Source organism: Pan troglodytes, chromosome 15, assembly GCF_028858775.2.
Source record: "Pan troglodytes isolate AG18354 chromosome 15, NHGRI_mPanTro3-v2.0_pri, whole genome shotgun sequence".
In the NCBI taxonomy this organism is placed as follows: Eukaryota; Metazoa; Chordata; class Mammalia; order Primates; family Hominidae; genus Pan; species Pan troglodytes.
Window position 1 is genome coordinate 76,750,610 of NC_072413.2, and position 12,677 is coordinate 76,763,286.

Below are 12,677 nucleotides of genomic sequence, written 5' to 3' on the forward strand. Positions count from 1 at the left end.
CCCTGGAAATATTTTCCTCATTGTCTTGGCGATTAACATTTGGCCCCTTATTACTTATGTAAATTTATGCAACTGGCTTGAATTTCTCCTCAGAAAATGGGTTTTTCTTTTCTATCACATTGTCAGGCTGCAACATTTTTGAACCTTTGTGTTCTATTTTCCTTTTAAAACTGAATGCTTTTAATGACACACAAGTTACCTCTTGAATCCTTTGCTGCTTAGAAATTTCTTCCACCAGTTACCCTAAATCATCTCCCTCAAGTTCAAAGTTCAACAAATCTCTAGGGCATGGAACAAAATGCTGCCAGTCTATTTGCTAAAACATAGCTAGAGTCATCTTTACTCCAGTTCCCAAAAAGTTCCTCATTCCATCTGAGACCATCTCAGCCTGAATTTCATTGTCAGCATTTTGGTGAAAGCCATTCAACAGGTCTCTAGGAAGTTCCAAACTTTCCCACGTTTTTCTGTCTTTTTCTGAGCCCTTCAAGCTGTTCCAACTTCTGCCTGTTACCCAGTTCCAAAGTTGCTTCCACATTTTCAGGTATCTTTACAGCAGTGCCTCACTCCCAGTACTAATTTACTGTATTAGTCCATTTTCATGCTGCTGATAAAGATGTACCTGAGACTGGATAATTTATAAAGAAAAATATGTTTCATGGATTCACAGTTCCATGTGGCTGGGGACACCTCACAATCACAATCATGTTGGAAGTCAAAAGGCCTGTCTTATATCATGGTAGACAAGAGAGAAAATGAGAGCTAAGCGAAAGGGGTTTTTCGTTATAAAACCATCAGAACTTGTGAGACTTATTCACTACCATGAGAGCAGTATGGGGGAAATTGCCCCCATGATTCAATTATTTCCCACGAGGTCCCTCCCCCAATATGTGGGAATTATTGGAACTACAATTCAAGATGAGGTTTGGGCGGGGACACAGCCAAATCATATCAATAATCAAACTTGAAAGTAGAACAATAAAGATTATGCAATCTGAATAGAAGAAATAAAAATTCTGTATATTTATAATATATAACTTTAATGAATGGCATGTTTGTATATGCATGCACATACAAACACAAGAACTTCTATCATGAAGCATTATGGATGTGCTTTGGTGCTTGGAAGCATGGGTGTGCTCCAGGCATAGCTCTATGACAATTTGGCAGGACTGTTAAGTATACAGCTGGGAGAATCAGACCGCCTGCATGCAACTCCCAGCTCTGCCATTTATTAGCCATGTTACTTGATATCTAGAAAATGAGATGATAATGTCTTCATGGTGTTCTTGAAGATTAAATGACTTCTTAATGCATATAAAGTCCTAGAAAGCACCAGGCAAATAGTAAATGCTCAATTTTAGGTATCATTATTGATCTTCTTTAGATTCTGCCCTTCCAGGAGATAAAAGATTTGTTTTGTTTTGCTTCACATCTGGATCATGTGTTAAATTTAGATTGTTTCCAATCTAAGAAGAGATCTTCATAATATGTCTTATTGTAACGGTGTTTGCAACTGTCACACTTTTATCTGTAATCGCTTTACTGTTTGCAAATTGTAATGTGCAGCTGTTAGCATGTCGTGAGTTTTACCTGGGAGATGGCTGATTTTCAGGACTATCATAAGTGCATTTATATTACTTTTCATCTTTTGTGTGGTATCTAAACAGAGTAGGGATATGATAACAACACAGACTATTTTGGGACTCTTCAGTGTGGTCTGCCTGACTCTTGTTTCTCCCTGTTTCACTTCTTTCTAGATATGAGGGTACGGGTGTTTTTCTCTTTTGTTCACTGTTACGTCTATCACCTAGAATAGTGCCTGGCAATCAGTAAGCACAGAAGAATATATCATGGTATCTCATAATCTAAAACCATTTACTTTCCAGTAGATACCCAAGTCCTTTGATTTTATTCCGGTCTCAAACTACCTTACATGATAACCATTTAAAAAAATATATGTCTGATGCTGTATTAGCCTGTTTTCACACCGCTATAAAGAAATACATGAGGCCGGGCGCAGTGGCTCACGCCTGTAATCCCAGCACTTTGGGAGGCCAAGGAGGGCGGATCAAGAGTTCATGAGATTGAGGCCATCCTGGCTAACACGATGAAACCCTGTCTCTACTAAAAATACAAAAAATTAGCCGCGCATGGTGGCAGGTGCCTGTAGTCCCAGCTACTTGCGAGGCTGAAGCAAGAGAATGGCATGAACCTGGGAGGCGGAGCTTGCAGTGAGCCGAGATCGCGCTACAGCACTCCAGCCTGGATGACAGAGTGAGACTCCGTCTCAAAAAAAAGAAAAGAAATACATGAGACTGGTAATTTATAAAGGAAAGAAGTTTAATTGACTCACAGTTCTGCATGGCTTGGGAGGCCTCAGGAAACTTACAATCTGATGGAAAGGGAAGCTGGCATCTTTTTCAGAAGGCGGCAGGAGAGAAAAGAGCATGTGAAGGGAGGAACTGTCAAACACTTACAAAACCATCAGATACTGTGAGAACTCATGAGAACAGCATGGGGGAAACCACCCCCATGATCCAATTATCTCCCACTAGGCCCCTCCTTCGACACATGGGGATTATGAAAATTACAATTTGAGATGAGATTTGGGTGGGGACACAGAGCCAAACCACATCAGATGTTTCTGTTAAATTGAATAGTTTGTTATAATCTGAGCATCCTCCTTCTTTCTTTCCTTTATGTCTATAGAGATACTACCTGATCTACCTGTTCAATATGATGCCATTGCTTCTTTCATTACAAACCCTACCCATCTACCAAGACCAACACAGACTCTATCCCATCTGCCTTAATTGCCTTCATCCTTCAGCTTCCCTTCTCTGAATGTTACTTGCTTTGTATTTATTTCCTGTGTCATTTAACCACTTGTACGTTCCAGTACAGTTACTTGTGCATTCTGTATCTCCCTTTAGAACAGAGACCTTCTCTGTTTCACCTTTGTATTCTCCATAGTGCATGTAGGTAGCAAATATTTGACAACAGCCAATATTTAATAAAGACCTACTCAGTGACAGATACTGAACCCAATGACTGGTTTGATTCCTAGGAATGTGAGTGATATTCTCTTCCTGTGTTTTCTAAAATTATTTGCCTAGTGAATATTTAAACAAATTCACATGTTGAACATCATAGTGTTTCAAAACAGCCCCTGGACTTGGTATCAGATATACTGAGTCAAATCCAGAGATGCTGTGTGACTTTGGGATGATAACATACCCCTTTAAGAGTCTTGGTTTTCCCAAACACCACGTGTTCTCACTCATAGGTGGGAACTGAACAATGAGAACACATGGACACAGGAAGGGGAACATCACACACCGGGGCCTGTTGTGGGGTGGTGGGAGGGGGGAGGGATAGCATTAGGAGATATACCTAATGTTAAATGACGAGTTAATGGGTGCAGCACACCAACATGGCACATGTATACATATGTAACTAACCTGCACGTTATGCACATGTACCCTAAAACTTAAAGTATAATAATAAAAAAAAAAAGTCTTGGTTTTCTTGTCTGAAAGTAGGAATAATAGAATCACACTATAGTGTTAATTGAGGTAACAAATTGTCAGTAACCTTAGACTGAGGAAGGTATCAAATAAAAGTGAGTTTTCAGCCAGGCGCAGTGGGCTCACGTTTGTAATCCCAGCACTTTGGGAGGCCAAGGTGGGTGGATTGTTTGAGGTCAGGAGTTCAAGACCAGCCTGGGCAACATGGCAAAAACCCATCTCTACAAAATATCTAAAAATCAGCTGGGCATGGTGGCATGCGCCTGTAATCCCAGCTGCTCGGTAGGCTGAGGCAGGAGAATTGCTTGAACCAGGGAGGCAGAGGCTGCAGTGAGCGAAGATCACACTGCTGCACTCCAGCCTAGGCAACAGAGTGAGACTGTCTCAAAAAAATAAAAAATAAAAATAAGTCAGTTTTCCTCTTTCGCTATTTGAATAAAAGTAAAATGAGTTTTTCAAGGGTGTCATTAGCTTTATGTTATTGTTCTAACTCTGCCTCTATCAGATATTCTTTGAATGGGCCAAACTCTCACAATGGCTGGACACTGGGGATGTTATGATGCCAGACCATGCTGCTACTTTTTCCTTCCTTTAAAAGCTCTCTGGTAAATATCGATTTGTCTGCTCTGGTGGTTATAAACTGCTGCTCTCCTCCTATTCTTCATGAAACACAGGGATTCTAAGTTTTGGTTTATGTACTTGTGTTTCATCTATCGCATACAGAATTGCAAACAATACTATTTGTGGGGGCGTTTTGACTTTTTCAAAATATCTTCATATCCATTATTTAATTTGGTACCCTTCACAAGTCTATGAGCCTGGTAGGGCAGGTACCTGTGTCATCATAATCCTCTTACAAATGAGGAAATAGAGCCTCAGAGGTTAAGTGGTCTGCCCAGGATCACACAGATAAAAAGGGGGCAACAACAAGGGTTCATCAAACGCAAGTCACTAGGCTACAAATCTGGCACCCTCTCTACTCGCTTAGCCTGAAAGCAAAGGGGTATTTGGCAACTGTGACATCTGTCATCCTAACGATCTTCTCCATTCTTCTTTGGCAGAGGCATCCATCCTGAGCTATGATGGTAGCATGTACATGAAGATCATCATGCCCATGGTCATGCATACTGAGGCAGAGGATGTGTCCTTCCGCTTCATGTCCCAGCGAGCTTATGGGCTGCTGGTGGCTACGACCTCCAGGGACTCTGCCGACACCCTGCGTCTGGAGCTGGATGGGGGGCGTGTCAAGCTCATGGTTAACTTAGGTATCGTATGAAGTACCCTCTGCCACTCCGTTTGGGCTTGTCTTCCCTTTCTTTTCTGATTTTCATTGGTTTGATTGAATTCTTTGTTTGTTTCTTGAAAGTTAGCTGCTCACCTCTTGTTTAATAGACCCAGGATAAAACCCAACAGCAGCAATCACCTTCTCCTTGTTTCTGCATGAGGTTTTGATGTCAATTTCTGGTTTCTGACAGTGGTGATTTCTTTACTAGATTATTTGTTTTCTAAGTTTCCTTTCTTGGTTTTTTGGAATCGTTTAGCTTTGTGTAAAACACGCTACTTTGGTCCATCTTTTGATCAATCATATTCCCATAAGTCCAACTCCTCAGTCACCACTCAAAACAGTCACAGCTGAGGTCAGGGACAGGGAAGGAAGTGGAGGCAAAATGTTGACAGTGGGGTTGTAGGAAATTAAACTTTGTGGGTAGGGTGAGAAGTACATTGTTTCTAGCTCCACAGCTACTATTCAAATGGAGAATTCTAGTGGCCTTGATGACACTGATATCTCCTTTGACTTTCTCCTAGAGGGAAGACAAGTAGATTGTTGTTCCCTTGGAAAATAATTCCCTAAGTTGAGAGTCTGTGACACGTGGAAGGAAAATGTGTCTCCTGATACATATACCCATTTTTCTTCTTGACATTCTTAACCATCATTCAGCATCCCCTTGTGCAAAGATTGTTACCTCGTACTATCACTCACTAATAACTCTCTTCTTCTTATATAATACATATCTATTTTACCTCAGAGTTGAACAATTATGACTTCAAATTTGTGGCTTTATTGGAATAGGATTTTCTCTTTCATTGTGATTACCTATAACAGAATCTTTGGAAATTTTCCTTTTTATGGCCTCATATTCTCTTCTGCTATTGACCTTTACTGAATTCTAATTGATATTCTATAGAGATTGGGATCCTCTTGGTTTTTGGCAAGGAAAAAACAAACAAACCCTCCATTTCTGCTGTTTCTAATCAGCAGAAAGTCGATACCCAGCATTGATAAGATTAGTGAGATAGCTGGGTCCAAACTTTCTAAGCTAGTGAATGTATTTGGGTATGTAGAATATGTTTGGATACAGTGATACCTTATAAAGATTTCAGTGAAATGGTTTGTCAGAGCCATGGAGAAAAAATGATGAACAAATGTACCAGATGCAAGATCATATGTAGGCCCGGATGTCCTGGTGGGAAGGTGGGGTTTTTGAATCCATACCAATCTTATCTGCTGTCAGGTCAACTGGACACACTTGGAAAGTGCCTACATCATAAACCTAAAATCTCTGGGACACAAAGGACTGTTTTGAGCAGTGACTTCTTTAGTTATGTCTTTTTTTTTTCTTCTTCTAGTTTGCAGTGTTTACAATACCGTGCCCTTTTTCTTGTCCAACTTCATTTGATTTCTGTTGTCAGTGTGTCTCTTGGTTTTTCTTTTGTTTGTGTATGTGTGTGTTTGGTCATTTTAGGTTATATTTTTTTCTTTTGCTGGATCTTTTTGTGTGCGTGTGTTCCTGAGTTTCCAATCCTCCCCGCCATCAACCATGGTAAATCAAAAGATGGTATTCAACCCTTCAAAGGCCCAAAGCCTGCGGCCCGCATAGCAAACAGCCTTGAGAACACAGCGTATTGAGCAGCCTACAGAGACTGGCATACCCCTGACCCTACTACCTTCCATCCCTGCACCATCCTACCCACCTTAAATCAATATAAGAGTGTGTTACCTACAACCAACAGCCAGCAGCTGATTATCTCCTCAGAAAAAAACAACAGAAAAAAAAAAAAACAGAACCAAATACAACCCCATAACTAGCTCACTGAAAAAGATGATGAAGACAATTTTTATCTCTGGATCTATTTCAAAGTCAGAGAGAGACAAGCATATGAGAATGATTCAGCCCCACGGGATCCTGAGGGAGTGTACACAGTGTCATTAAACAGACATTTTTTTTCCCCATTAGATGTTGTTTAGTAAAGATTAGAGTGTCAACTTTGACAGGTCTCACATCTTAGAAGGAAAAACTGGGGTCAGTGGGGGTACAAATAAAAGTGTATGAGAAGTAAGGAAATAAGTGTACAGATTCTCATTCTCTCACACACACACACACACATACACCTTGAGTTGGTCATACATCCCACATGCATTTCTAGAAGCATTATTTTTGTATTTTAAACTCTAGTCAAAGTCTGAGAGATGTGCTTTTCCAATAGACTTTGCTTTTTTTTTTTTTTTCCCCCCTTTGGCTTCTTTTGTTGCAATTTCAATCTAGCTCCTGCTGCGTTGAACCATCTCAGGCAAAAGAGAGGTAGCCTCTCTGTAGAGAGCACTGTGCTTGTCCAGAAGCCATAGTTAATTTTTTTTATACCAAAGGATAGGTTCATCATAATTACTGGTTTGAATTTATTTAACTTTCTTTCCAACCTGACATGGAAAACTGAACTTAAACTCTCATGCTTGTGTAAATGCAGCTCTTCATATCCACGCCTTGTTTAAAGGTTTTCCTTCCGTTCCCTCCCCAAAATATACCCCTTTGCAAATATTTTCTTTCTCTTTGCCGTGAATTTTTGTTTCATTTTCCTCAATTATAGAAGAAAATGTATCCAAGTAGAATTTGTCTTCACATGCATTCCACCAAAATTAATTTCAAATGATCACTTTGCTCCTTCACTCTATTCAAGTTGTGTCTTTTTTCTAGCCCATGCACTAACAATATTTTAGTTTATTTCAAATTGATCACACATATGCATTCATGGTATAAAAGCCTAGTATATATAGTTCTCTGATGTAACATATCTTCCAAATGTCAAGGAGACTAGGGTTTTCCAATGGCTTTATCTTCTGCAGGCAGCCATATGTGGTGCTAACAGGTATGAGAAATATCCTATAACTCAGCACAACTTTTAAAAATTTGAGAGGTTGACTATTGATCAACCATATTTTGATTCTTTAGAATTATAAGCTATAACATTTTATTATTACAGCATATTTAAAGATTTAAAAGACCTTATTTTAATCTCATGATCTCATGGATCTCATGCGATTAATGATAATCTCATGATAATTTTGTGAGATAAATCAAGCAAGTGTTTTTATGCTTACTTTTACAGATGTGTAGCATAGAGAGAAATATATTACTTTTCAAAGCTTACATAAAAAGTTGGAGACAGAGCTGGAACTAGAACCCATGTCTCTAAACTGCTAGATCAGCCTGCGTTATTTGTTCCCTTCACAGATCAGCACTATGGGTCAATGATGTGTCAGTCTTAATGGCTTCCAATTGTTTTTATGATGGTCACCTTTGAAACACACACAGAGAGAATCTCCATTTTTCCTCAGTGCCCAGTTTGAATTGAGCTGCGCTAGGGAAAAGACAGTTGATATGGACAAAACCTTTAAAAGATCCTTAGCAGAGTGCCAGGAGCCCTTCTTCAATGGCAGACTCTGAGGGAGTGGCATGTAGTTTGGTAAATTGCATTTGAATTCTCCAGATGTTCTCTCTCTGGAAATGTGGACTTGCTACTACTGTTTACCAAACACATTATTGAAGACACACAGCTCTTAGAAACATTTACCTCTTCCATGCTCGACCCAAAGCTCAACAACGAGAAAAACTTTCTTGGCCAGGCACCTTAATCTAATTACAGACACTTAGGCCTGTAATCCCAGCACTTTGGGAGGCTGAGGCAGCCCATCACGAGGTCAGGAGACCAGCCTGGCCAACATGGTGAAACCTCATCTCTACTAAAATACAAAAATTACCTGGGCATGGTGGTGCGTGCCTGTGATCCCAGCTACTCGGGAGGCTGAGGCAGGAGAATCGCTTGAACACAGGAGGTGGAGGTTGCAGTGAGCCGAGATCTCACCATTGCACTCAAACCTGGGCAATAGAGTGAGATTCTGTCTCAAAAAAAAAAAAAAAAAAAAAGAAAAGAAAAGAAAAAGAAAGAGAAAGAAAGAAAGAAAAACTTTCTATCATTTACCATAATTTAAAACAAAATTAAAACAGGCAACACACAGATATGAACACATACACATCAAAAGATATGCCAAGACTTAGGCAGACTTTTTTCAAGCAAAAAGTCTGGCTGCTACCAAACGTAGATTTAAAGGAAATTGCCTTCCCAACTCAGTTCTTTGACTCATATTTTTTATTTAAAAAACCACATATATAAATGTGTATGTGTGCGTGTGTCTATATACACACGCACACACACACATATTTATACATATATACATACACATTCAGTAACAAGAACACCCCCTCAGAGCCTATCAAGAAGGCTCTGGGATAGATTTTCCTTCTCAAACCACTTGTTCTTCAGGTAAAATAACAAAGTAATTCTTCACATATTGAGGTAAAGTAAACAAACTGTCTGCCATCTTGAAAGCGCCAAGCTCTTACATTGGTTTAAAGACCCCATCCACTTTACATGAAATCATTTGAGTGATCCAGAAAGATGAGCCCAAGCCACCACCTCTCACTAGGCCAGCTTCTTGTCTAATAATAAAATCCTCAGCTATGCAGAAGCCGAAGACAAAACCCACTTGTTGTTTGCAGTCCTTGGGTTTGTTGCTTTAGGCTCACTCTTCCTCTCTCATAAGCGTGCCCATACACCAGTTTCCTCTCTCTCTTTAATATGTCAGGAAGGGACATTTCTCCAGCTTTGGGTGATGGTAGGTGCAGTCAGTAGCTGAAGCCATCACCTCTTCCTCCCTCCCTGCCCTCCCTCCTTCCAGTCCTCACCAGGGGCATGGCCTCCTCTGTCTGGTAATCATACCGGTTGCTCCAGGGCTGTTTGCTCCCACTTTTCTGTTGCGGTTGACGACACATGACAAACCTAACCGCACGAAACCAAACCCAGATTTTTCTCAAGAGATGTTCTTCTCGGGAACAAATAAGCATTCTGCCTCCTTACTCAGAATAACTGGGTGCTATAAATCGCTCCTCTCCAGATTTCACGTAGCTTCATTCTCCCCTTTATTCTTGCTCTTTTAAAATGATTCACTTTGGGGAATTCAAATGGTGGCATCATCCTTGACAAGTCCTCTAAAAACTACTGGGTCAACCTTAAGCAGAAGAAGAGTACTTTGTGACTATATTTTCCCCTCTATCTTTCTTCCTTTAAAAAAAAAAATCATTTCGCTTCTACCTTTTAGTATCTAACGGTAAACAAATCCTTACTGGAATTTCCACCATGATAAACCAACCTTAGGCTGAACCGGGCAGCTTGGTAACAACTAACCTGAGACCTTTCTCTGACCTTTTCTGCCCAGTCCCCTACTACGCCCACTGATTCTACTCAAGGACTTCTATGTTGTGTGTCCATGACTCCCAAGCAGAGATTAATACAATGATAGATATGCTGATCTCTGGCACAGAATACCTTGTCTGATTACTAGCTCTGGCCAGTTGGTCACTCTTTTCTTCCCTCCCTTTCCCATTTAAAAAAGTGAAACCAAAACCAAAAAATTTTCTCTCCTCAAGATGCGGAATCACAGAGTGAAATACTCAAGATGTCAAAGGTGCCGAGACCTCCTCCACACGTGCCTGGCTTGCCTTCTCCCTGAATGCTGTGGGCACTTGATTCAGTCTGCGTATTCAGGCAGGAAGACAGAGATGGGCTGCGCGAGGGGGTTGATCTGGGAGCCTTTGAATCACTAGCAATCAGAGAACCCAATTCATTGTGATAACATCATACAACTCCTTTGACCCTACACCCGACCCCACCTCTCTAAAATCTGGGATGGGTGTTTGTGCGGTTAGCTGTTTGCAAGTGGCCATTTTATGACAGGAAATGACCAGGTAGTGTTAACCCTTTCCTTACCACTAAGGAAGATGGCAAGTCTGCCTATGCAAATTTCTATAGCATTTGGGGCCCAACCTAAGGAGAGGGTGGAGGGAGTTTGATTTTAGAAAAAGAGAAAGGGTTAAGTACTTCACTGAGCAACTTCATGGGCAGATTTTTTAAATGATACAATCAGTCAGACTGGTGATATGTCTTTGGAATACTAATACAAAAATTGTGTTAATGCTACTTTAAAAACGAATTTTAAGAAAATAAATTATAGTGGAAAATAGAATATAACCTGCATTTGGTGGGGGGAATTATTGCCTATTTTTCCAAGTTTAACAAAATTAATATTTCAAAGTCCAGGTTTGAAATACTTTATATAAAAGAATAGATTTTTTTGAAAAAAAAAACATGTTTGGTGTCTACTGTGGATATATATGTATACCAGTATATATCTCTATACATATGTGTATATATATGTGTGTGTGTGTATATATATATGTATCCAACTTTACTAAATAATATACTGTACATATACACCCACCCTTAAACTTGTACATACTTTATATATATAAAATGGCCACATTTCTTACGTGTGTCTGTCCCCGGAAGGGTGGACTGATTGTTTTTGGATGTCTGCAGCTGTTACCTTGAAGGATGCAATTTCATCTTTCATTTATTTTTCCCCATCTAGACTGTATCAGGATAAACTGTAACTCCAGTAAGTTTTCCCTCAAGTTTCATTTTGTTCTTTAAAAAAAAAAAAAAAAACTGACTTTATTTTGTTTACTGTTTTATGAGCTGTTTTTTATTTGAATTATTTTTTCTTTTAACAATGGAGTGGGGGGGATCTGGGGCTAAGAAGATGGGGGGCTGGGTGAGGGTGAAGGGCTGAATGTGGTTTTGGGTGTGGTTTCTGAAGTGAGGGCAGGTCCTCTCTTCTTTCCTTGCATTTGCTCTATATGAAGAAAAGAAGGCAAGGGCACATGAATAATGAAATAATGAAAAATCAAGTTGAAATGATGATTTATTGTTTTTGGGAGGTAACTCTGAGAGTGAACAAAAAGCTTTAGGGCAACCAGCATGCACTTCTCCACTACCAAACAGTTTAGAAAATAAAAGCACTGTTCTTGACCCACAGGTGGCTGCCAACTCTGACATTTCTTTCCCAGTATTTATCTCTGTTGGGAACTTCTAGCAGGTGGGCAGATCACTGCTATTGGTGATAAGGCAACACTTTAACCAAAGACTTGTGACACACTCAGTCTCTGCAAAAGGAAGAACTGCAGTATTATTTTCACCTTATCCCATTCAGATACCCTAGTTCTTGAAGAAGGGTCCTAACAAGGCACAGGATGAAAACTACTCATGTATTTCTTCCTCTTCCTTAGAAGTAAACATTAGCTTGAGTCAACATGTAGAAGGGGAATATGAAGATAAATAGGAAGAATAGGCACAAGAGAAAGAATAGGCCTAGATGATGAAAGGAACAAAGGAAGAAATATGCTTTGAGTACTATAGCATATTATATTAGGCTTATTAATACTAACTACTGTAACAAGCAATCCCAACATTATAATGGCTCAACAAAAGAAGGGTTTATTTCTTGTTCAGTCAAAGTCCAATGCTAATTGGTCAGTTTTCCCAGACAGCTCTCTTCAAAGAGGTAATTCAGGGATCTAGGATCCTTCCATGAGGTGGGTCCACCACCTCGGAGTTCTTTACTTCTGGCTGTGTCCGTAGGGAAGAGAGAGAGAGAGAGAGAGAGCTGGGTGGTTGTGCAGTAGGTTTTATTGCCTTGCCTGGAAGTAACAAACATCGCTTCTATCCATATTTGGTTTGCTAGACATGACTCCATCCTACATGCAAAGGAAGCTGGGAAATGTAGTCAGCTACTGCACCCAGGAGAAGAAAAACTGGATTAGTTGATATCTAGCACATGTAATTCTCCATAGTATCTCATCATTTTTAAAATTCTTTCCTCACTAGGAAAAATCCAACTTTTACATTTGGTTTACTTGTTGATTCCATCCTAGTAAGTCTTTTATAGGTGCTAGTTTAAACTTCTTTCTTGGTAGAAGA

At 39.8% G+C, this 12,677-nt stretch overlaps 1 protein-coding gene across 45 annotated transcripts in view; it reads left to right on the plus strand.

The window, feature by feature from the left end:
• NRXN3 (neurexin 3) overlaps positions 1-12,677 on the plus strand; it is a 1,722,001-nt gene that overhangs the window by 630,941 nt on the left and 1,078,383 nt on the right. For 30 of the 45 annotated variants that reach the window (XR_010151246.1, XR_010151247.1, XR_010151248.1 and 27 more), the window contains 2 exons: positions 4,589-4,792; positions 11,290-11,316. Coding sequence is in view for 42 of the 45 variants with exons in the window: in XM_063793837.1 (XP_063649907.1) it covers positions 4,589-4,792; positions 11,290-11,316 (231 nt within the window). In the remaining 3 variants the exon portion in view is untranslated. The remainder of the gene's footprint in view (positions 1-4,588; positions 4,793-11,289; positions 11,317-12,677) is intronic. The other 15 variants (XM_063793824.1, XM_024348618.3, XM_024348614.3 and 12 more) reach the window with 1 other exon arrangement.